The 23,011-nt window shown below is 44.9% G+C and overlaps 1 protein-coding gene across 3 annotated transcripts in view; it reads left to right on the top strand.

Moving 5' to 3' along the window:
* LOC135373293 (protein FAM135A-like) overlaps positions 1-23,011 on the top strand; it is a 171,011-nt gene that overhangs the window by 59,348 nt on the left and 88,652 nt on the right. For 2 of the 3 annotated variants that reach the window (XM_064606518.1, XM_064606517.1), the window contains exons 9-10: positions 13,784-13,833; positions 19,848-20,074. The exons of the other annotated variant lie outside the window; for it this stretch is intronic. In XM_064606518.1, the coding sequence (XP_064462588.1) occupies positions 13,784-13,833; positions 19,848-20,074 (277 nt within the window). The remainder of the gene's footprint in view (positions 1-13,783; positions 13,834-19,847; positions 20,075-23,011) is intronic. 3 annotated transcript variants of the gene reach the window in all.

Below are 23,011 nucleotides of genomic sequence, written 5' to 3'. Positions count from 1 at the left end.
CATCAAAATCGCGACTAAGCCATATGCAGGGTGTCCCAGAGAAAATAGGCCAAGGGTTAAAATAAAGACGAAGTGCTCTATGCGAATGAAACCAGCTGTACATTGCTCACACTTTTGTGAACGATCCAAAAATAATTTTTTCATCGGACCTAATCAATTAATTAGCGATAACTAATTTTCTTATTCTTTAATTATTGGTTCTAGTGCCATGGTGCCAATTAGTTGGTGCCAATCAAATTCAAATTACAGGAATAGATGAAGCCATTTCCATGCCAAAAACTCATGTATATTACACGGCCTTATACTTTCATCGTCCCTGATCCCATTTTCATTTTTGGAACTGCAAGCTGACGAGGGGACTGAAATCTCGGTGCTGTACGTGACCAATTTTAATGTGTACCAACAAACAACTGACGTATATTACAGAGCCTTACACCTGCAACTGAAAGTTATAGGCTATGCCTCTCAAGTAGTCCATGATGTCACGATTTTCATAGTCCTCGGCGATCCTTCTCACACGTAGAGCCGTGTCACGGTAGACTTTCTTGCTGGGCGGCGGCCAAGCGCCACTCAGATGCTGCTCCACTCTCACCTCGGTGAGGCACTGCTCCTTCTTCAAGCACTTTATGAATTCTCATATGTTAGGATGAGAGCACCCGACGAGGTTGGCGAAACCTGAGTGCCATCCTTCCACGGAGTTGTTTGTGCGCGGAATGCCACTCAGTACAGATTCGTAGCAGTTCCACGAGGAATGGGGGAAAAGTGGCTCGCGGCGCCTTCCTCTACGGTCGGTGCGGCCAATCCACGTGTCCTCAAAATAATGTATGAGCTCCACAAGATCAGGCTCGTTCTGAACGTAGAAGTCCGACTCCAGGACAGTTTCGAACGACGAGGCTACGTCGACCACAGGCACGTAGGCTAGCGCACCAAGGTAGCGGATGTGTAGGGTGAAACTCGGGTCCCGAGCGTATCTCTCTTGAAGGCCGGTTCGTTGAATGCCCACACAGTGATTACAACCTCCTGGTCATATCCATAACTTAAGTGGACTCGCTTGCTACCTCTCTATCCTCTCCTGGTCATGACATGTCCGAGTTAGAGGTTGGAATGTGCTTTACTACGTGCTGGGGAAGATGCTCTGACGAAAAGTGAGAACAGAGGACCAAGTGCAGCTACCCTTTACTGTTAAAAATTTTTCATTTCTTCTTTTCTTTTTTTTTTCTTTTTGGCGTGGAAGCTCCTCGTGCGGTGATTTGGACCGGAGCTCTTAACGAAGAGGTCGCAAATTCGCGGAAACTGAAGTTCGCGACCTTGGAGGGCACGCGAAAAAATAATTCCGGAAGAAAAAAGCCTGACTTTAGCCCCCGACGGGCAGCACATCGCCCAACAGGGAGGTAATTACATGCTAATAATAATTCGGGGATTTACATAACCCCACCGAGAGAAGTTTGCCAAGGAGGTACTATCCTCACAGGCTGCATGAGGAGAACAGAGAGGTAATTAAATCACATTTATGGCCCAGGATGCACTAGAAAGACAAGAAAAAGTAAAGACAAACACAAGAAAAAACTCAGATGTCCGAGCTGTCCATACACTGCGTGTCACGATTCTGACGTGTCGCGATATTCACGTATCGCGATTTTGACATCTCGCGATTTTGACGTGTAGCGATTTTGATGTATCGCGATATTGACTTGTCGCGATGTTGACGTGTCGCGATTTTCGACCCGCGGTTTTGACGTAGAACCTCGGAGAAGAGCGAATCAGGCTACGCTCCCAAGCTGATTCGCTCATCGCCGTCACGTGGAAGCGCGGAGCGTCGTCAGTGGCGTCTGTGGACCTCGATATTCCCTGTTACGAAATTTTGTATTGTTGAGTGATTAGATGAGTCACAGAATTTGTCACAAATTTTCATAAAAAGGGGGAGTTGCCTTAGGGCGGTTTTGCATTTTGCATTGGATTACTCGACGGGGCTGCTACTAGGAATCAATTTTTTTTGCTCAATTGGGGAAAAGTTAACAGATATATCTTAATCAACTTTTTAATTATTTGCTTTGGGGAGCACATTGCAATTGTAATATTAAAGCCTGATCACCACATGATCTGCTCGAACCACTGACGAAGCACTAAAGTAATCTCAGCGCGTGTATTAGACCGAAGTATATCACCTCGGCCGTTCGCTGTAAACAGAAAGTGATCTCCAAAAGAGCGACGGTGACGTCGATATCTCCGTCCTCACTTAACGTTACAGAAAAACGTCATACGCGTTTTTGACAAAGCCTTATCGCGGTATGTTTCACGATCTTTTTTTCTTTTTATTTCCCTTCATTCTTCCATGTGTTCGCAGTCGCTTGCCGTATCGGTCATTTCATCCTGCCGGACAGCTCTTGCGCTTCCCCGGCATCATAAGCGCTGATATGTAGTGGTGAGGCGCAAAGTTCCTTGCAAGCAAAGAAGAAATGCAAAACAAAACAAATATCGCGAAATAATTACGTTGTTCTGCGTCTGCGGATCATGTTGCGATCAGGCTTTACTATTCCAATTGCAATGTGCCGTCTAAAGTCAATAATTAAAAACTTGATGAAAATATATCTGTTAATTGTTCCCAGTAATTGAGCAAAAGAATTTGTTTCCTAGTAGCAGCCCCGTCGAGTAATCGAATGCCAAAAGTAAAACCGCCTTAAGGCAGTGATGGACAGTACTTGAAGTACCAAGTACTCAAGTAGTACTTGAAGTACATTTCTGTGTACGTGTGCTTTACTTTAAGTACATTTTAAATCGTGTACGTTGTACCGTAATTAAAGTACTTTTTTCCGAGTACTTTCCCATGAAGTACACATGTACCCAAACTTGGACCCCAGACAAAAAAATCACAAAAGAGTATCAAAAATGAGCCCTACTAAAGCCCTAAAATAACAAGACGACGACGAAAACACAGAGATAGGGTTATCTCTGAGTGTTCGTCTTCAAACCGTCATTTTAGCACTTTTAGTGGGGTGCAGTATACCATGAGTCCCAGTATGACATTTTACCACAAAGGATTTTTGTACTTTTAAAGAGCATATTTGTTGAAGCAAATCTATTGTTGAGGCTTGAAATGTTGAAAAGGTATCAACGCTTCTATGATTATTTAAAACGAGTGGAATGCAAAGACAAGCACACATTATGACTCTGCAACCAGCAGCACACTGACTTGGTCAATTGTCATTTCAGTCCTCCCAATGCAGGGTTCTATGCTTTTGTATATTGTTTCTTTCATTGGCAATGTGCGACTGCATTACACGATTGGTCACATGGATTACATTGCTGCATATCGCAGTTGTATAAATATGAAGGCTTACATAGTGCTTCATCCTTTTTTATTTTGCTTCATGTTCTTTTTTTAAACATGGTGTATTCAAAAAGCAGCACGGAATGCCCAGAAATGTGTCATCTCTCTTGGCTTGTACTTTTCCCCACTGAAATTCCTAAACCTGTTTGCCCGAAGATTAGTACCGGAACCCCACACTAGGCGGATGATCATGGATGAGTCAGGGTATAATACTATTTTGCATAATCACAACACAGCTGACTGATTACCTCTCTACATGTAACTGCAAATTATATGCCATCTGATTAAGTTCGTATACATGGATTAGCACTTAACCAAGGACTTTGTGGTTTCAGGGCATTTGTCGAGAATGATCGCTAAACTTTTCCCAAAATACCAAGACACAGATACTAAGCAGTGAAATGCAAAGTGATACAAATTGGCAATGAACTTGATAAGTACTTGAAGTACTTTGCTTAGTACTTTGTACTTTCCTTGAAGCACGTTTGGAATTTGGTACCTTGTACCGTACTTCAAGTACTAATGAGGTAAAGTAAGTATTTAAAGAGATTGAAACATTTACTGAACAACAAGCTTTCGGACGGAGTCCGTCCTTCATCAGGTGCGATATATTGAACACTTGGTAGAGATATTTATACTAATGTACATCAGAGAAAGCGGACAAAGAAGGTGGTGACGAGGAAATACAAATTCTTATTATAGAGAGGACTGAGGGCGCGAAAAAGAAAATACAAAAGAAAGCGATGTAGAGTAGGAACGTTACCGGAGACAAAAACCGTTGAGAGATCTCAGGTGAGCGAACGTGGTAAAGAAGACCGCTGGAAGAAATATTACACTGCTGAGTTTGAGAAAAAATAAACGATGTCAGCACTGTTGTTTAGCCTGCATTCTAACGTACAGAAGCTGAGAAAAGGCTATCAGTTATTAGGAGTTTTGCAAAAGCGGTATATTCTTAAAATGTGTAAAAAAAAGGGGAAAGAAAAAGTAATAAGCAAAGAAAACTGAAATCTGGAGAAATTGTGACATGTCTGTTGAGAACACAAGGTATATACAGGGTGTCCCAGAAAACGTGTCATTGAATTATAATAAAAAAACTACACCACCTAGAATCATGCGGTCAACGGCATTTGTTCTTGCTAGGTTTTTGCCACCTCCTGATGTGAAGGTCGTGTAACGTAAGTTTAATTATGTAAATTTTTGCGAACTGAAGTCGGAAATTTGCCAAGTGAAGGTGACTTTTTTACCCCACCAATGTAAAGAGCGTCTCTAATTTACTCAAATTAATTGACAGGGATATTCAGGCGCTATCCCATCAGAAAAAAATAGCCGAACATCATGCTCTACGTAGCTAGCGCGCAACAAATTTTTCAGCGCAACCCTTGTCAGTCAGACAAAAGGAGGTTGGAAACCCAGCCCACACCTGCAACGCAGAAAGAGATAACACAGTATGGCTTATCGCGTCCGACTTTCGCTGGGATCGCACTTTCCCTCTCCCAATTTCAGGACTTTTTCAATTCAGGACCAACAATTTCAATGTCACTTTTTTACTATCACTCTGTGGGCTGGGGTTGGAACCTCCTGTCAAGGGACTGAGAGCGATTGCGCTCGAAAAGTCGTCGCGCGTTATGGTTCGGTGCTACGAAAAGCAATGTTCGGCTATTTTTTCCGATGGGATAGCTCGTGAATATCACTGTCGATTATCATGAACTTGAGTGAATTCGGCACGCTCTTCATATTGGTGGGATAAGAAAGTGACCTTTACTTGACAAATTTCCGAGTTCAGTTCCCAAATATTTACATAATCAAACTTACGATACATAACATTCACATCAGGAGTTGGCAAAAACCTAGTAAGAACAAATGCCGTTGACCGCGTGGTTCTAGGTAGCGTAGTTTTTTATTATAATTCAGTGACACGTTTTCCTGGAGTTGGTAAAAAAAAAGGGGGATGCGTTATACAATACTAAAGGGGATTGCTTCAGGTGGTCAAATGACCGATACACACGTGGTCTCCTGCAGTGGGTGAAAAACAGGTCAAGAGTTTTTTTATGTTTAGCAGACGGGCAATGTTTCGGAACCTTCGGGGAAATCGGGGAAACAAGATGATAAAGTGGGTCAGAAAAAAACATTGAAACCCAGGGGAAATCAAGGACTTGAATTTAACCATTAAAAATGACTCTCGGTTTTTGCGTTTGTTATTGGCAGGAAAGCCCAATTCTAAGATGACGATCTTTAAGTGTGTGTTAATGTCGTGCTCAGGAAGGGTAAACTGCAAGGAAACAGGGGTTGGTCGCTGATGAACAATGTCTCCTTTGTGTCCGTAAAACCGTTCCCGCATGGAATTAGACGTTTCACCGACATACTGAACGTGACATTTGGTGCAGAAGATTATGTAGCACACATTATATGAATTACAGTTAAGAGAATGGCATCGTGTTTTGCCACATCGAGCACAACTTGGGGGTTGATGGTGAATCTTTGACGATACTAGAAGGTTACGCAAGTTAGTCTGTCGCTTGAAAGCGACCTTGGGTGCCTGCGGGAAAACTTCCTTCAATTTCCTGTCACCCTGAAGGATATTTAAATGGCGGTTTAGGGTTGTTTTACAGTTGTTGAGATAGTTGGGCTTTCTATTCTGTTTTTAAGTGCTAGTAGGACATCTCTTTCCTGTAAGTTTGATTTGTGGAGGGCATCACCGACTAGAGGGGAAGGATAACCACGGTTTAGGAAGTCGTTAGTCATGTCGCGTGCATGTTTAGAAAAATCTTCCTGGTCTGAGCATATACGTTTTAAGCGCGAAAACTGCCCATAAGGTATGGCACTTTTCTGTTTCTGGGGGTGGTAACTGTCAAAATGGAGATACTGGCGTCGATCTGTGTGTTTTTTTTAAAAAAGCTCGGTAAAAAGGGAGCCCGATCTAAGAGAGATGGCTACGTCTAAGAAGTTAACAGATTGGTGTGAGAAGTGACATAAAAATTTAATTGAATGATGCAGCCAGTTAAAATGTTCAAAGGATCGTTCTAGAGACGTTTCATCACCAGGCCAGGTGATGGATATGTCATTGATGTATCTAGTATGCTAGGGGACGTATATCAAATGATTCTAGTGCTCTATGTTCAAATTGGCCCATAAAAAGGTTAGCATAATTTGGGGAAACTCGTGAACCCATCGATGCTCCGTGGATCTGTACGTAATGGGTGTCCGAAAAGGTAAAGTTGTTGTATTTCAGAAGCAACCTAACAGTGGAATTGTAGCGATGCTGTGGAGAATATTGGGAGGATGTAAAGGAAGAAACGCTTCGACACTCCTTCATCATAAGAAATATTAGTGTACAGGGATACTACATCCATGATAGCTAGAATGACATTACTAGGATTGAGCTGCAGAGTATTGAGTGAATCGATCTTGCCGAGAAAATCTTTTAACATATGATGGCAGAAGAGGAGGGATGTGGTTGATGGACTTATCTAAAACTAAAGAAATGTTCTCTGTCGGGGTACTTAGACCTGAAATGATAGGTCTGCCTGGGTGATTTTCCTTATGGACTTTGATCAGAAGGTAAAAATTGCCTGGCTTAACGTTCTTTGGCATCATGAATTTAGATATATCAGAGGGGACAAGGTCTTTACGTGAGAGGGCGTCTATGGTTTGGTTAATAATGCAACAAAAAGATTTGGTGGGATCCTTATCTAGGATTTTATAGAATTTCGAGTCGCTAAGTTGTCGTAGGGCTTCGGCTGTGTAGTCGGAGGAGTTCAGAACAACCATGCCGCCACCCTTGTCGGCAGGTGTAATAATAATATCATATCGGGATTTTAGGCGATTCAATGCAGCTTTCTCTTTGGAGGAGAGGTTACCGTGATGCGATTTTTGGCTATTGTTAAATGCAGACATGATGTCATTATGGACAGCTTGGATGTACTTATCTATGAGGGGGCTCGTTTGGCTGGAATCAGGTGTCCAAGAAGAAGTTTGTTTGAAAGATTCAGCTCTATCTGTGCACTTGTCATGAAAGAAAGTACGGAGGTGCATTCTTCTGCGTAGGCTCTGTAAATCGTTGAGTACTTCAAATTCGTTTATGCGCACTTGCCAGAGGAACTTTTGGTGGCACGCATTTATGCATGAAAACTCGACAAAAAATCGTGGAAGCCATACTCAGCTTAAAAAATAAATTGACAAACAAAAATATCAGAATCCGTGCATTAAACTGGGGCAGCATGTCAGCCTCAGGAGAGTTGTATTCAAGTATCGCTAAATCTGTGCTGAAACCGAAGCGATGTCTCACATGGATAATCATGGGTTGTGTTCCTAGTGCACACAGCTCACTTGAGACCGTGATGTTGCCTTATTCTAATGCACGGAAGCTGATGTTTTCGTCACTGTTTACTTTTTATGCTGAGTACAGCTCCCACAGTTTTTTTTTGTAGATTTTGCACGCATAAATGTGCCATTGTGTGCCACCGAATCTTGTCAGTTAAGCAGACAAGGAGCTAAGTGCACAAGTGTCACTTATCTGCACACACCCTGTGAAATAAACTTACCCTGTGAAATACACATGAAACCCTGTGAAATAAACATGTGGTGTCTTTGTAGAAGCTGTTGCATGTATTTTTACATCAATTCAGAATGTGTTAAGCCTGTTAGTTCTACCCTGTGAGTGATGATTTTCTGTTTACTTCTGGCATAGCTGGTCATAACTATACATGACATGTTTCTCGAAGGTCCCTCAGCCGAATAGTTCAGAAAAATTTACGCTGTCAAAGAACTTTCTTCTAGGTTAGTATCATTGAGACACGAGCCAAGAACTAACCAAAGAGTTGGTCACGTGCATATATCATTAACAAGATAAAAATTTAGTACTTTTCAGTATTTTTTTTTAGGAATTGGTTTCTTAATTGGAATCACATTTACGTAATTAAAACATCTGTGGCATTTCATTTCTAACTGGTAACTGAAATCACATTTTTTTCAGTTCAGGGTATGGTTTTGGTTAATTGCCGATGGCGAATTGCGGTACGTTCTGGTTCCTGAAAAAAATTAGGTTCCAAGTGGTTTTCGGTTTCCAATCCCTGCCTTTTTTTCTAGCTTGCTTTGCGTTTGCTCATTACAGCCATGTACTTGCTTCAAATGGCTCTCTCGTCGCCATGTAAACACACCCTGTTAAAGGGGGTGTGCAGAGCACACCCCCTTCAGCAGGGTGTGTTCCCTCACACATTGCAGCATGTAGCAGCATTGCAGCAGCATGTTTCCTCCACATATTTAGGTGGAGGGAACTCCACCAAAATTTGTGGAAGACTTTGTGTAGCTCAAGCACTTTCACTATTTGAAAAGCGGCTCAAAGAGTGAAATCAGCTCAACCCTCCCCTTCGTCTAATGCATCAGCAAACGTCACTCTGCTACAGCAAACGGGGCAGACTTATCCCCGAATGACGTTTTGCGTCGTCAACCAATCCTGGACTCCCACAAGGTCAGCCGCGGGGGAGGACCTGTTTGCTGTCGCATAGCTGTGACCTCGTGGCTGTGGAGGGGTCTCACTTCAAAGAATAAGTGCGGCTTATAAAGAAATCTTATTTCTATTGGTGAAGGCAACTGGAAAAGCTGTACAAATAATACGTTGTGGAAGGTCATCCCTCACGAATGCAATCTTGTGGCTCTGAAAAAACAAACAAACAAAAAACTTATTCAAAAATGCAGGAACATAGGTGATGGCCGGCACGAAACGTCAAAATGACGTCGCTCTTATTGTTGTGGGAACTTGGAGGGCGGAGCATATTCAAGAAATAGTGTGCAACACGTTTTGTAATTACTGCGCTACTATATATGTTGGTGTCGACCTCCATAATTTAAGAAAATATGTTTCAGAGTTAAATGAACATATTCCTACTGATACATCATTGCTCTTATATCGGTTTAGGGCCCCTTTAATACATATCTCGAGATGAGGGTGACAGATACTAAAGTAGAGCACCAAGGTTTCACAGGACACCTGTTGTTGTTGATCTCTGTAGTACTCGTACGGCTTTTTGTACTGTCAAAGCTTTTGTCGTTAGTATAACAATTTGTTTTACGACCAAAATCCGCAACTGTGATGGGCATGTTAACCAGGGCTCACTGTACATAGTGTTTCGACATGGATAGGAAATTATGTGCAACAAGCTATTGCTTAATTCATACAAGTGTCTTTGTGTTCTAGATACTAAGATGTCTTAAATGTAGCTATCTTGAGGTAGATGCTTATGACCACCCCCGCTCACTGGTGCAAATGGTCTGTATTCCTAAGAAAAAATTTAAAGGGTTTGTTCTACACGCAGATGTAGCCTTTGACGTAGGCATTTGGGGCGGCCCTGAAAAGGGCCGTTTTTGATAGGTGATGGTCCGTCGTTCAGGCTGTGGTCTTGGCGTGAGGTGGTGGCGTTCTGGCTGATGGTCCATCTTAGGCTGTGGTCTTCATACAGTACAGGTGCTGTGCAAGGGCATCACGAACACGTGCTCCGCTTTCCGTAGCAGCAGATGTGTGTTGTTGCGGCATCTCCATTGGGAGATGTCTGCACTCTTCAATCCAGTGTTGCTCAACTCCGTCGTTGAGGTCCTCACAGATGTTGTGGATGATGCAGCATGCTCTGATGATGGTGGTACAGTTGTCAATATCACACTCAAGTCCTTTGTGTAGAATCCTGAACCTCGCTTTCAGCCTTCCAAATGTGTTTTCCACGACTCGCCTTGCACCAGAGAGTCGGGCGTTGAACTCTTGCTTTTGTGGTGTGTTTGTAGTCCTGTCCGGATACGGCTTCATTAGGTGTTGCTGCAGCGGAAAAGCCTGGTCACACAATATGACAGGTCCCACATCCACACCTTGCAAGGTCACTGTGAATGTGTTGCCGAGGGTACTGTTGATTACAGTAGGCAGCCTGGACCTCTGAAGTACTTCTGAATCGTGGTTCCTTCCAGGGAACCCCACATTCACATATAAGAACTTGTAGGTATGGTCAGCAATGGCAAGCAAAATCACTCTGTAGCATCCCTTATAATTGTAGTAGTCTGAGCCCTGGTCCTTCGGCGGGCACACTTCAATATGGCAGCCATCTAGAGCTCCAAAACCTTGCGGAAAACCTGTTACGGCTTCGAACCGACGCAGGTGCTCTGGCAACGCAGCGTCTGTTGGAAGCTTGACAAACTGCGCTTCCAGTTTACTTACAATTTGTGCGCAGAATGTTGACGAAAGACCTGCTCACCCCGAACAAGTTCAAGACAGTCCTGTCCTCCGCAGATGACGACAGCCTATACAGGGCAACGGCTACACTCTTTCTGAGCGGTATCGCTTTCCTTAAGTGGGCGTCGACCTTGGCCATACTTTGGCATACTTCAATCAGGTAGTTGAAAGTGGCCAGAGTTACACGAAAGTCACTTTTAAAATAGTCGTCAGAATGTCCTGAGAGTGTTGTCTCCCACCACGATGCTGGACGGCGGTAGTTGCGGAGCTCTCTCTGTCTTGTACACAACCGCAAGGCAACAGTGGTCCGAGTTTGCAGTTGTTGTTGCGCTCGCTTTCTCTTCCGGCGTTGGCGGTCCAGTTCGTTACGGACAGCGTTCAGCTCACACTCCCTTCGTCTCAGTTCACACTCCAGCTGGGCGAAACAGAGGAAAAAGTTATTGTCTTTCCCCCGTATGTCCGCGGACGTAGCTTTCCTCAGTGACATCGCTACGCGCGATGAAGCACAATAGATACAAGTCCAACAGTGGACCTCGATAAATTGATCAGTTGTTCCAAACGACATAAAAAAAGAAAACTTAGAAATGCACACACGGTGAAACGGCGTGCTGGATCCCGAAAGTTGTCGTAGCTAGTTCCGCTTTCCACGGAAGTCGCTAATGGGATTATCGCAGTTATAAAACAGGACGCAGACGTTGAAGTATGTACATACTTTTTCTTTCCAGACATTGTTACAACAGTGTATTGACGTAAAAATGTTGGTTCTTGCAGAAAGTTGTTGTAGTAGTACTTGATCACGTGGCGGCATTCTGCGCGCTGATTGCATGGGCGATTGACGTCATCCCAGTGGGATGACCAGATGAGTTTTCTATATACGTTTTCTTGGTTTGACGCTAGGTGTGCCAGCGTCGGCGTGAACCGCGATGTTTAAAATTCGAGTTTACGAAAACTACGAGGTATTGAGGCATGCATTTTCGTATGCGAAGTTTCTTTTGTGTATTCTATCGGTAGCCACTGTGGAAAAGTCCCTCCAGCTTCTGGTCAGAGACCCTTTAAGGAGCGGACTTCCTTGTAAACGGAAGGAGAAATACACGAAACATACGAAGTACCTCTTGGATCATTTAAGTTAGCACCGTCGGCAAAATGGTGATTCCGTATGGCAGTCTTATTGGTGTGCATCAACGGCGAGCTATCTTTATGTCCAACTGGTTCAGTTGGAACCAGGACACCTATGCAGGCACATGGGTGACACACAGGCATCCCGGTTACTTTGCTTGGGACTAACATCTCCATTTTTTTTCTTTTACCAATCAATCAATCAGCTTTCCGACACTGGATGACGTCACTTAAAGCCAGCACATTTAACCGCAGCGATCCACTTCAGTCTTCTCTCACGAGGCTTACGAGGGAACGAATAAAATTTCTTTCCAGGCGGTGCACTTCTAAAGGCGAATGCACATTTCAGCACGCAACAGTGCTTTTCGAATTCTTCCGCGCCATACGACGTACAGCAAACGCGCAGCATCACCACGCTGAACCCTACGGAGTCGCAGAAAAACTTTCGTGCATAAAGGGCGGATTACATGCGACGAACTTTTACGACGAACTTCGCACGGCAGGACAAAGTGCGGCGGCACGACGCGGAATGTTCGCTGGCTACGTTACATGCAGCGAAGAAGCAGCGGATGCCGCTGCGATTTCGTTGCGGAGCTGCCAGTGTGCCCAGACAAGAGAAACTGTTGTGCTTAATGATGAAACAAACAAGCAAGCTTTGGAGACAACTATTCCTGCTTTCTAATAATCAACTACGCAATAAAAATGATATAACCTCATTAAAAAACGACTGTTAGTCGTTTTGGCGCGAACATAGCGTTTATGTGCTTATTTCCTGGATCGCGCGCGGAGGTAGAGTGTGGTCTGGCTACACTGCACGGAGAAACAGTCGTAGGAGAAAGCGGAGCCACTTGGCGCTCCGTCCTTCCATACACGATGTTTTTTCGTGAATGTATCGCGCAGGCTTCTCCGCCGTGCTTGTACACTGCAGCCTGCAAGAATGCCGAACCTAGTTTTACATTACGCTAAGCAACAAGCAGCCGCTCGTCCGTGGCGGATCCAAGGGGGGGGGGGGCGATCGCCCCCAAAACGTCAGTTTATACATGAGATTTCCCTCTCTCCCCTCCCCCTGTACGATTTTCGACAAAGGAACCGCCCCCCCCCCCCCACACACGCACACACCAAACCGAGGGTCTGGAGCCGCCCCCGCCGCTCGTTGATCGCTGGACCCTCGCGTTATTCTTATAATAATGTGGAAAAATAATCTATGAATTCAGGGCTATGTGATAGCCGTGTGTGATAGACAGAAGGAAAGAAAGAAGTAACGCAAGTAGCAGGGTAAACCTACCTTCTGTGTCGCTTCCTATTTCGGCGACGACCTCGGCTCAAGCCAACGCTTTTTTTCGCTGATCATTATAATCCATGCGCCCGCAATCCCAGAGGATGGGGCGCTTCTGCACGGCCGTAATTAACTTATCATCATATTCGAGACGCGCCGCTTTTGATGCCATTGCTGGTTTTGGGACTGGTACAACACGTGAATATCGCGCGAAGACGATGGCGAGTACGCACGGCTAGCAGAAGACTGAAGTCGACACCAGTAGTGACCTCTGAGTGGCTGTTATCCCGGCGCTGCCGGCTGGCTGCTTCCGAGAGCGTCGGACGTCATGAAGTTTTCTGGGCTGACTTGATCGACTGACGCCGTGCGCCAAGCGAACGACGCTGGACTAAGTTCGCAGATTGTTCGTCGCATATTCGCTCCGTGTAATCCGGAAAAGCGCTCTGCACCCGGCATTCCAATTCGTTCGCATTCTAAGCGTGAATAATACACATGCAGAAGTAATCAAATCCAACACCCAAGATACAGCAAACCGCGCACTAACGTGTCAGCGCCGGCAGCGTCAGAGATAATTCGGGGCTTTACGTCGCAAGACAACTGCGATCAAGAGCGATGCCACAGTGGTTGGGTCTGTAGATTAATTTTGCCCGCTTGAGGGAGGGTTATTTAGGTTGCGCCGAAATCTCTACACACGGCACGTTACATTTAACGTCCCTCGCGGAAGACAGAGTGTTCCCGTCTACCAAGTTGCAACCATCCCCGGCCGGGTTTCAACCCGCAGGCAGCATCAGAGTCATTAGTGTGCGTCCATCTCCCATACATGTGTGTCTATCGTTTTTGTTGTGTATTTCAGAAAAGGTGGACTGCAACAAGCTCATGAAACAGCTGCTTAACAAGGCAGAGGTAATTATGACACCAAAGTTATTCAATGAAAGTGCTTTGTGCTAATTAAACGCAACGCTGGTGTGGTATGAGCAATACCTTTTCTTTTCTGCGCCCACGAGTTCTTGGAAGTAACTAACGTATTCCTAATAGAGTGCGAACAACGACACACCCAACACAGAAACATGCCGACGCAACAAGCACTCATTTCCAATAAGTTCTATTTAACGCACAACCCTTATTTGTACACTCAAAGAAGCTTCCATATCTAGTTCCTTCCCTATAAATTCCACTTCCTTTCCCGCCACTGCGATATTGATTCCGTGCCTATGAAGTTGTCCTTGCTCTTGATAAACACCGCCTCTATCAACGCTCTTTTTATCTCATTCCTCACTTTGTGTAAAATTTCACGTTTCTGAAAGAGGGCCGTGGCGCTAGAAAGTCGTGCGCCACTATTCCATTACTTAATTAACGTCACTTGAAAAGTCCCACAAAAGAAATGTCCTTCGAGGCGTGCAGTTGGAAACTTTCCTCTACAAGTTTCTTTTGTGCAAGGGTCGTTTTATGGTTTCTACGGCAGATTTTGTCATTGGAGAGTTTTAGTACATCGTACGCAAAGGCCAGCGTGCGATGCACTAAAACTCTCTATTGTCATACCAAGGTTCTCGCGTCGGCTCTGAGTGTTCATTATAACAAATAGAGTACTCAATAGACGTGACTCTTCGGTATGTACAGCCTTCTAGAGGAGCGAACACCAACTCGTCATATTCCGCTTTATCGTCACTTTAGGGCGTAAACTGTTATATTTAAGACGCTGTGGTCAATGCAGGCTTTCGAAACTAACGACTTCTAAACCGCTTTGAAGCCCCAGGGGGCAATTTTTGTGTTCCGAAGGTAACGAATAAAAAAACTGTTGAGAGCATCTATATAATATGTAAAACGAGACTTCCATGCAGTAGACCGCACTTCAGCTTTACATCACGGGTCGAAACACAGGAAAGTATATTACACACATGTCACATGGCAGAGTGAGAGAAAGTGGTTGGGCCAGTAGCAAACAGACAGACACACACAGGCACACACAGCAGTTAGGGAGAATTTTATTTTTATGCCGAATCTCTCTACTGTAACTTGGCATTGATTTTCGTACATCCTGCGTTTCTGGAGGTAGGGAAGATTTTGTTGGCTCAAGAGGTGTGTGTGAAGTAGATATCCGTGTGACGAAACCAAAATAACCGGAAAATGAGTCTTCTGAGCCGGCCAGCTAAGAGTTGCGTTATATCCCATTACTACCTACGAATGACATATCACTATCAGTGTCCGTTTCCTGGAAAGAAAACATGGATGTCACGTGACCGAGCAGCTCAAGGTAGCTCAGCGTACTGAAAGTATTTCTATGAAGGCAACGTTCACCCCTTACAGCTATGATTGCAATGTCCATCGTTTGCATCGTGCGGGCGTTATTGTATCCAATAGTATGGTTATGCGTGCAGAATGTAATGTGCTCGAAAAGTAAATTGTGTAGGAACGGGCGGTCGCGGCAAGCCAAAAAGAAAACTAAGAAAACGCGGTTTGAGAACGAGACCTCTTCGTTCAGTTGCAGCACACCTTTCAACTTTATCTCTAACATTTATTGCTGATTTCTAATCACCGATGTTCATTTGCGTGATTCTACGTTGAACGCGGGCTTGGGATAGTGTATGTGATAGAGCAGGTATCGGAACGGGATAGAATATCGCGTGTGGCGACGAAATACTCCAATCATGATGCAAGAGCAGGAATGCGATAGCAATCGTCGAACTGCGAAGAAAATACGGAGATGATTTTAAATTACACGTATGGCTTGTAGATATGGGTCAAATGTAGGAGCTGAACTGCAATGACTTATGATATGTAATGCTAGTGATGATAACGCGCTGTGGGGTTTGGCGTGACGAAATAACATCCACTGACCCAAATTAGAGAATAACTTGTTTGCTTATGTGTTTCTTGGTTGTGCGCATGGGCTGCATAACGCATAGTAACGGTTCGTGAGTGCCGAAATAAGTATTTCGAGAATCATTGATTTTAGTGCTCTGAAGCATAGACACGAAACATGCGTGGATGACGAGAGGCCTAAATGGATTTACTGCAACGCATAGACAACTGCAGCCAGCATGGGAAGTCCGAGAACGATCGTTTGTTCATGTCGGCTGGCAGAAACTGCGACGAAGCAAGACGTCGCTCTCTTCCACCTTGGCAGTCTCGCTGTCCTGCTTGTCTCGCCCCGCTTGTCCCGTTCAGTCTCTCTTGCAAGATGTAATATAACGTAGCATTCCAATGCTCGCAAGTGTCTCGTGACAACCTCACCTATCAAACGTGTCTTCCCACTTGACCTATTCACATTTCGCCTAATGCTTCTTATCAGATTATCTCCCAATACCTCGCCATGGTCTCTCCCCGGGAACCGCACGGGGTCCCAGTTCACCTAATGTACGTGCCATGCAGTCCCATTTCGTCTACTAGGAAGAAGGAAGGCGGTTCTCCTTTTTCGTTGCATATTGTGCTTGGCCTTAAGTGAAGATCGCAATTTCAGTACAATATCTATTTTCTGCGCTCCTATCGTGCCTACTTCACCTGCACACACGAAAACGCATTCGTCGTGTTGAACAAGCAGGTTGTCTTTTACGTTCAAAATTTTCACATATGAAGCACCAAACCAGAAGAAGCTGAACACGTTTTTAAAGGCTAGCGAGCGTAATTCAACGACAATGTTCAGTTAAGGTGCTGTCGATACAGTTCCCTCTGAAGTCGGCCTAGGACGCGTCCTATGCCCCTGTACCCCACTGCTTCCTGCTATTCTCTCTCCATCTGTCCACGTCTGTACTCGGCTCAATGCCACAGTCGCATCGCGGCGCTCACGGAATTAAACTAAGAATTAACGGAACTAACGGAATTAAAAAAGAAGTTAAGTTGCACCAGATGTCCGACAGCATACGTATGATATCAGCCTTCGTTCTCCGACTCCAAACGGATTACCTCCTCGCCGCATTGCCAAAAAAAAAAAAACGACAATGGTTAACATCAACAAGCAAATACAAGTGAAGACGAGCATCTTGGTCACTCAGCTTGCCAGTCCAAAGGAAGAGTCCAAGTTGCAAGTTGAAGTAGCTAGAAGGGGCAGCTACATCTTCCAGACTAATGCAGCGTTATTCTCCTGCGGGTCTCGGAAAAACCTTCTCCGAGTTGTGCGAAAAGGCAACAGAGGTTGGCACCATTGGGATAAATGATATTTTGTGATATTTTGACCACCGAGATATCACCAAGTGATATTTTGACATTTTGATTTTGAGTACCGAGGTGCAAAATGCCGGAAAAAAAATATTTTTTGCAATGTCACACAGAGACAAATCCTGATGTGTCGTTCGAAGAAGTGTCCCTAGTCTGTCGAGTCACAGCGCCGCGTGTCTTGCTCTGATGCAGAACAGCAGCACTGTGCTTCTGGACACCCTGCTTTTTTCGCGACGTTTGATTAGAACTTTGGAAGATGTGCAGACTGCATACAGTGGTGGAGCCATTCCCTGCTGACGTCAATCACTGATAGTAACGCCCGCCTGTTGGCAGTCTTATTTCGCATAATGGCAAGAACCCCACTCGCCCTCTTAATCCTCAAAATCGCATTAGGGGAAATGGGAATGGACGAAATGGGACATAACCCTAGTAAACACACCCGGCGCTATGCCTTACTGTTCACTCCTAGCGGCGAGCGGGTTCTCAAGTGGCCCTCCCAACGCGAGCTTTATACGGGAAACTGGGAGGAGTAACTTTGAATACCCTGCCATCAGCATTGATCCCAAATTTGACAGGGAGCTCCAAATATTTCGTAATATCTCTCTCGAAGGTAAATCGTAAATATCCTTTTTTTTTTTGCCAAACCTTAGTACATGCATGTCTGTTCAACAAATGAATGTTTGGCAGAGGCACTTGTCTTGCTCTGCGCTACCTCCATTTCTGTATTTCCATTGTGGTGCCGTGGAGAATGAACAGGCCGACAGAGCAGCAGAAGCAACTCTGTCGCCTCGGAGACGGATGTGTATTGCGCTGCTGAGAGGAGACGTCGTTCCATTCTTTGACGCCTCGCGACACATCTGGTATGCCGCCAATGGACGACTGACCTTCTCCCCCCATCTGTGCTCAGCAGGGTTGATCCAACGCTCGCTTTCCATACGCCACAAAACATGTCTCGTCAAGATTCTGCATTAATTCACCGAATGTGACTCGATGTGGCTTTTACAGCTCAGTGGCGTTACCGCTTGAGACAAGTTGACTCTCAGATGCTGTAGAACGTCTACTGCGGTGCTTTAGAATATATAGAGCACATCCTTCTTCATTGCCCACACTACCAACCTTGCCAAACTGCAGTCTCCGGGTGTCTTAATCAACTGGACTCCTGGCAGATACAGCCCACCAACGTTATGCCCTCAAAGCGTTTTTGACCTTTTTAGGACACCATAGGACTTCGGTCCGTATTGTGATGGAGTTCATTCCCCACATCACCACCAGCAATGGAGTAGAGTATCGCCCCTGGTGATGAAACTCCCCATTCATCATCTTAAAGGGAGACTCCGCACCAAAACATGTTGAGGTAACAGTACGACATCAATCCGTACCGTATGATATTTCAGTAAATACAACTTCTCATCCCCAAGTGGCACAGAAAATTAGAAAATGAATATTTTTCTTTGAGTGATTAGGCGGTCCTCCACGGAAAAGCAGACCAACAACACTGGGCTTCACCTCATTGGTATTCCTCGTGCACGGCTTCTGTCGGTTTTGCTTTTACCGCTGGCGAATATTTTAGAACGAAGTCAAGGAAGTCGACGACCGGTCATCCATGTGACGCGAAGAAGTCATAAAGCGCGTGACCGGGAAAACAGCGGTTGCCCTACACGCCAATCTACGCAGGCAGACCGCTCGAATCCCCACGTCACCCGGTGAAGTCACGCAGGGTATACAAGAGGTACAAGAGGGAACCTTCAGAAGTTTCGGTTTCGTTTTGAGCCTCCCAGCTCTTTTGGCAACTAGCGAGTCCCCCACTGCCAAACCAACTTTATTTTACATTTTGGAAGAATGCATCACACTTGTTTACAAAGCCATTATAATGGTTTCGGATTGTCCCAGTGTCTCCATTTAAAAATAAAGATGTTGTTGCTCTGTATTCCTCAACTTCATCGTCAGTACTTGTTATCGATGTGTTGTGCTAACCGCAAAGACGGTTGCAGTACATTCGGTCATTTCTATAAGTCATGCTTCCATCCCCATACGCGCACTTTACAGACTTTACAGTCGTCGTGCTATTGCTGCACATTCAGCATCGTCAATCGCCTACTCTGCCGTTCAAGAACTCTTACTCTGCGGCCTTCATTACATGGGTTAACGGTAAAGAGTGTAGACATTGGGTTATTAGGAATCTATCATAAAGACAGTCCGGAAAGCACGCTGTAATTGAATGAGGGAATCTCATTGTCAGGACGAGTTCTCTGTTTTCTTTCCCAACAGGCTTTTATTTAACTTCGCTCATTACTGCGCAGTTTTTTAAGCATTCTGCATTTTCCACGCGTATATAACCACACGACTAAATACAATAACTCCCACACGATGCAACCGGTGCACGCCGCAATGACGTTTGCAGGAGGCGACTCTAGTCTCTGCAGGAATATTTTCGGTCACTCGATCACGTCACGGGCATGCCAAGTGCCTCACGTACAGGCCAGGCCAGGAAGCCAATTTCTTATTATTTTGATTGGTTTCTTGATTGATTATCCTCTTCCACACTTCAGCTCAACTAATCTTCTTTACCTCCGGAAGACGAAATCTGTCATGGGAATGAAAAAATGGCTAGGAAGCAAGCGAGCTGGTGAAGATGATGCATAATGTAAAAAACCCCGAGACTAGGGAACACGAAGGGTTTGTGTCTGTCCCTTCGTGTTCCCTAGTCTCGGGGTTTTTTACATTATGCATCTGTCATGGGGCTTTGAGAGGAGATATTCTTTCAGATGCTTTCCACAGAAGAAGAAGTGATTGAGTTTTCGCGTTCAAGTATTGTACAGCTCTGCTGCTACGTTATAAGCGTTTGGGATGCGTTCATCAAAATATCTGTGCGGCGGCCTCGAATTCGACAGCACCTGTGCATGCGAAGACTCAAGCAGACAATCTCGCGCTACCAGGAGACCCATTTTGTGCGCCAAATGAACAGATGTGACGTCATACTGCCTGAAAAGACGTGAGTTCCTCTGTTTGATGTACATGCCTTATGTGACAAACGCATGACGGGAAACGCGACATTTGTTCTCACAGACCTGAATGTATGGTTTCCTCTTGTCGATAAGTTATAACCCTGCCGTTGCTGCTGGGAACGCGGGAGTCCAACGGTGCGCTAGGGCTCCATTTCACAGTGCAACAAATTCGTTTAACGCGAACCATAATTTATCTGACAGGAGCGCCGTTCAATATGATATGGTGTCACGTGCTGCTTTTCCTAAACACATTCTGCACGATTCGAACAGCTACCGTAACGACAATTCGCACGCCTATATGTCTAGATCACGGAGCAGTAACACAGGAGGTGAAACTTCCCCCTCTCCCGCGACCACATAGACTGAAAAGTAGACGACCAGAAGGGGACAGAAGTGCTGCGCCACCTCTAGAACGGAGTCGGAAAATCTTGTTGCCACGTGATGCTTTGGTTGGCAGTCTTTGGCTGCACCGTCCGTTCTCCGTTGGCGCCCTTCATTTCCACGCTCGGCATGCACGCCTGTGCTGCGTCGTCTGCTCATCTGAGCAGGGAGAGGCAGGCCTTGTTTCTCGTTGATTGCGGAAAACAAAGCGAGTCATGCAGCTCATATGTCTTGTAAATACAACCATGAAACACGTTTCTTACACGATTTCTATCTCCTAAGCACGGTGGAGCCCGTCGTAATTCTCGAAAAGTGCAGAGTTTAGCACAGTTTTTCCATACCTATCTTTGCGGAAGCGCAAATGGGAGGTTGATGGGAAAAAGAAGCTTAAGTGGAGGGCAGTACCGAGCATTTTCTTGCACCGTTAACCACCAAAGGCCCAGGAAAGCAGCATTTCTCCGCTTCCCGCAGTCGTCGCCAGCGGACATTTGAGAAGAATGCAACAGCGTTCAGGATACAAAAACTGACGACTCGGCAGCAGGTAAATACGCACACTATGTTTTTCTTTTCTTTTTCATTAATTGACCTATTAATTAGTTAATTAATCAATTGAGTACCCGCTATTCCGTCACAATCCTTACACACTGTTTCCTAATTACTGAATGAATAATCACGTTACTTATAATTAAGTGGCTAATTAGGTGGCAATAAATTAGATATAACTTGGTATCAGCGCACAAATATCAGTTTCGCGTAAGTCTTGCGTCTTCTTTTGCTCGTGTACAATAGCCTGCATAAAGGATTTGATATATTTTTTATAAATTGACCCGCCCGCAAGCTTGTCGCACTTTTGCTCGCTCACATGACCAAATATGCCAGCAGCACAAAACGCTTTCTAGCTGTCTCCAGACGAAAAGAGACAGATAAGCGGTGTCGCTATCACATTTTGTCTTTCCCATTGAGCTGTGCCTTTCGCAGAGTCCGAGCGCTGATAACAGCGACTGGAACAGAATATCGCAATTCATCACACCCCATTTTTTTCTGCAAGCTTAACTTCCATAAAACAGCTCTCCAGGCTGCGAACACGCATCTTGTCGGTCTTGCGTGAAGTGCGCAGCGGAGTGCATTGAATAATGCGGTCATACGCACTGAAATAAACGTACGAAACCATTGCGTTTGGTTATGATTAGAGCTCGCGATTAAAGGTACTGTAAAGCAGTAGACAAGCATGATATGCCGGTGATGTGACTAGAGACTTTGTCGCTTCTAAATACCATATGCGGAACCATACCACCGACAACTCGCTATAAATATTTTTAATTTGCCATGAAAGATGCGGCGTAGTGGAGCGGTGCGACGCCTGGAGTCAAACAACCCCCTGTGCAGCGGGCAACACTGAAAATTGGTATTACACACTATTACATCGGCACTTCGTTATTTTAGTAACCATATTATTAGTTTTCCTGTTTACCTATGCATTCTGAAACCCGTGTTAACAGTGTTTTTTGCGAAGTAACCCAGCGCTGGCCGCTGTTCGATGGAGGCTCTCCATACTTCTCTGCTGCGCCTGCGCGCTCCTTCTGTTCGCGGCCTCTTTCGAACGAACAAACTCTCTCTGTGAACCTCTGTGAACAAACAAGTCCCGACGCTGTCTGGCTTCTTGAACGTCTGACACATTTTTTTCAACGGCTCAGCATTTCATTTCAGTTCGCTTATCAGTTTATCGTCAGGTGCGGAACGTTGTGTGGATTGCAGGGGCGGATTTTATGGTGGATCGTGGTGGATTGTTATGTCGGGCCCAGTGTTATACGCATGCAATGTGGTTGCCGCCGTATGTGTCAGGAGTACGAATTCATTTCGAATACCTAGTACAGTGTTGCCCGTAATCTTTAATTGTAATTTTCTAATTAATTGCACCGTCGGTTGGAATGAAACTTGCGCAGTTTTTGTCCTAGTGACTTGGACTATCGAATAGCCACACTAAATGACATTCGATCGGTGCTGCTTTACAGTACCGTTAAACGCTTACACGTCGAAACGTTTAAACGTTTTCTTAAGAAACGCGTTGTGTAACACGTTTCCCAGATTAAACGTTTTCTTAAAACACGTTTAAACGCGTTCTGTTATATATACGTTCAGCAGCACGTATACGTATTTAAACGTTTTCCCAGGATACGTTTAAACATTGCAGAAGCAGTAACCCAGTGCAGGGGATGAAAAAATGGGACGGACGACAAGGCACTAACTAGCAACCACAGTTTACTTAGACGACAAGACACACAATGACACTAAACACAGGCATGGTTCAAACGAACCCGTCAGAAACCAGTAAAAACTTGTTCGGCTGCACCGCTTAATTAACATCGATAAAATTTTTCACGTTATCGGTCAGTGGAACTGACACACTTTTTTCCTGCTTTCGTAATCTCAAGTGCTTCTAAATACATTAACGCTCCAACCTTCTTTGATCTATGTAACACCGCCGTTTTGTTCCACCCCCCCCCCCCCCCACACACACACACAGCCACCGCCAGGGTGTCGGA

Source organism: Ornithodoros turicata, unplaced genomic scaffold (genome assembly GCF_037126465.1).
Source record: "Ornithodoros turicata isolate Travis unplaced genomic scaffold, ASM3712646v1 Chromosome23, whole genome shotgun sequence".
Lineage (NCBI taxonomy): Eukaryota > Metazoa > Arthropoda > Arachnida > Ixodida > Argasidae > Ornithodoros > Ornithodoros turicata.
This window is presented reverse-complemented; position numbering and strand designations above follow the sequence as displayed.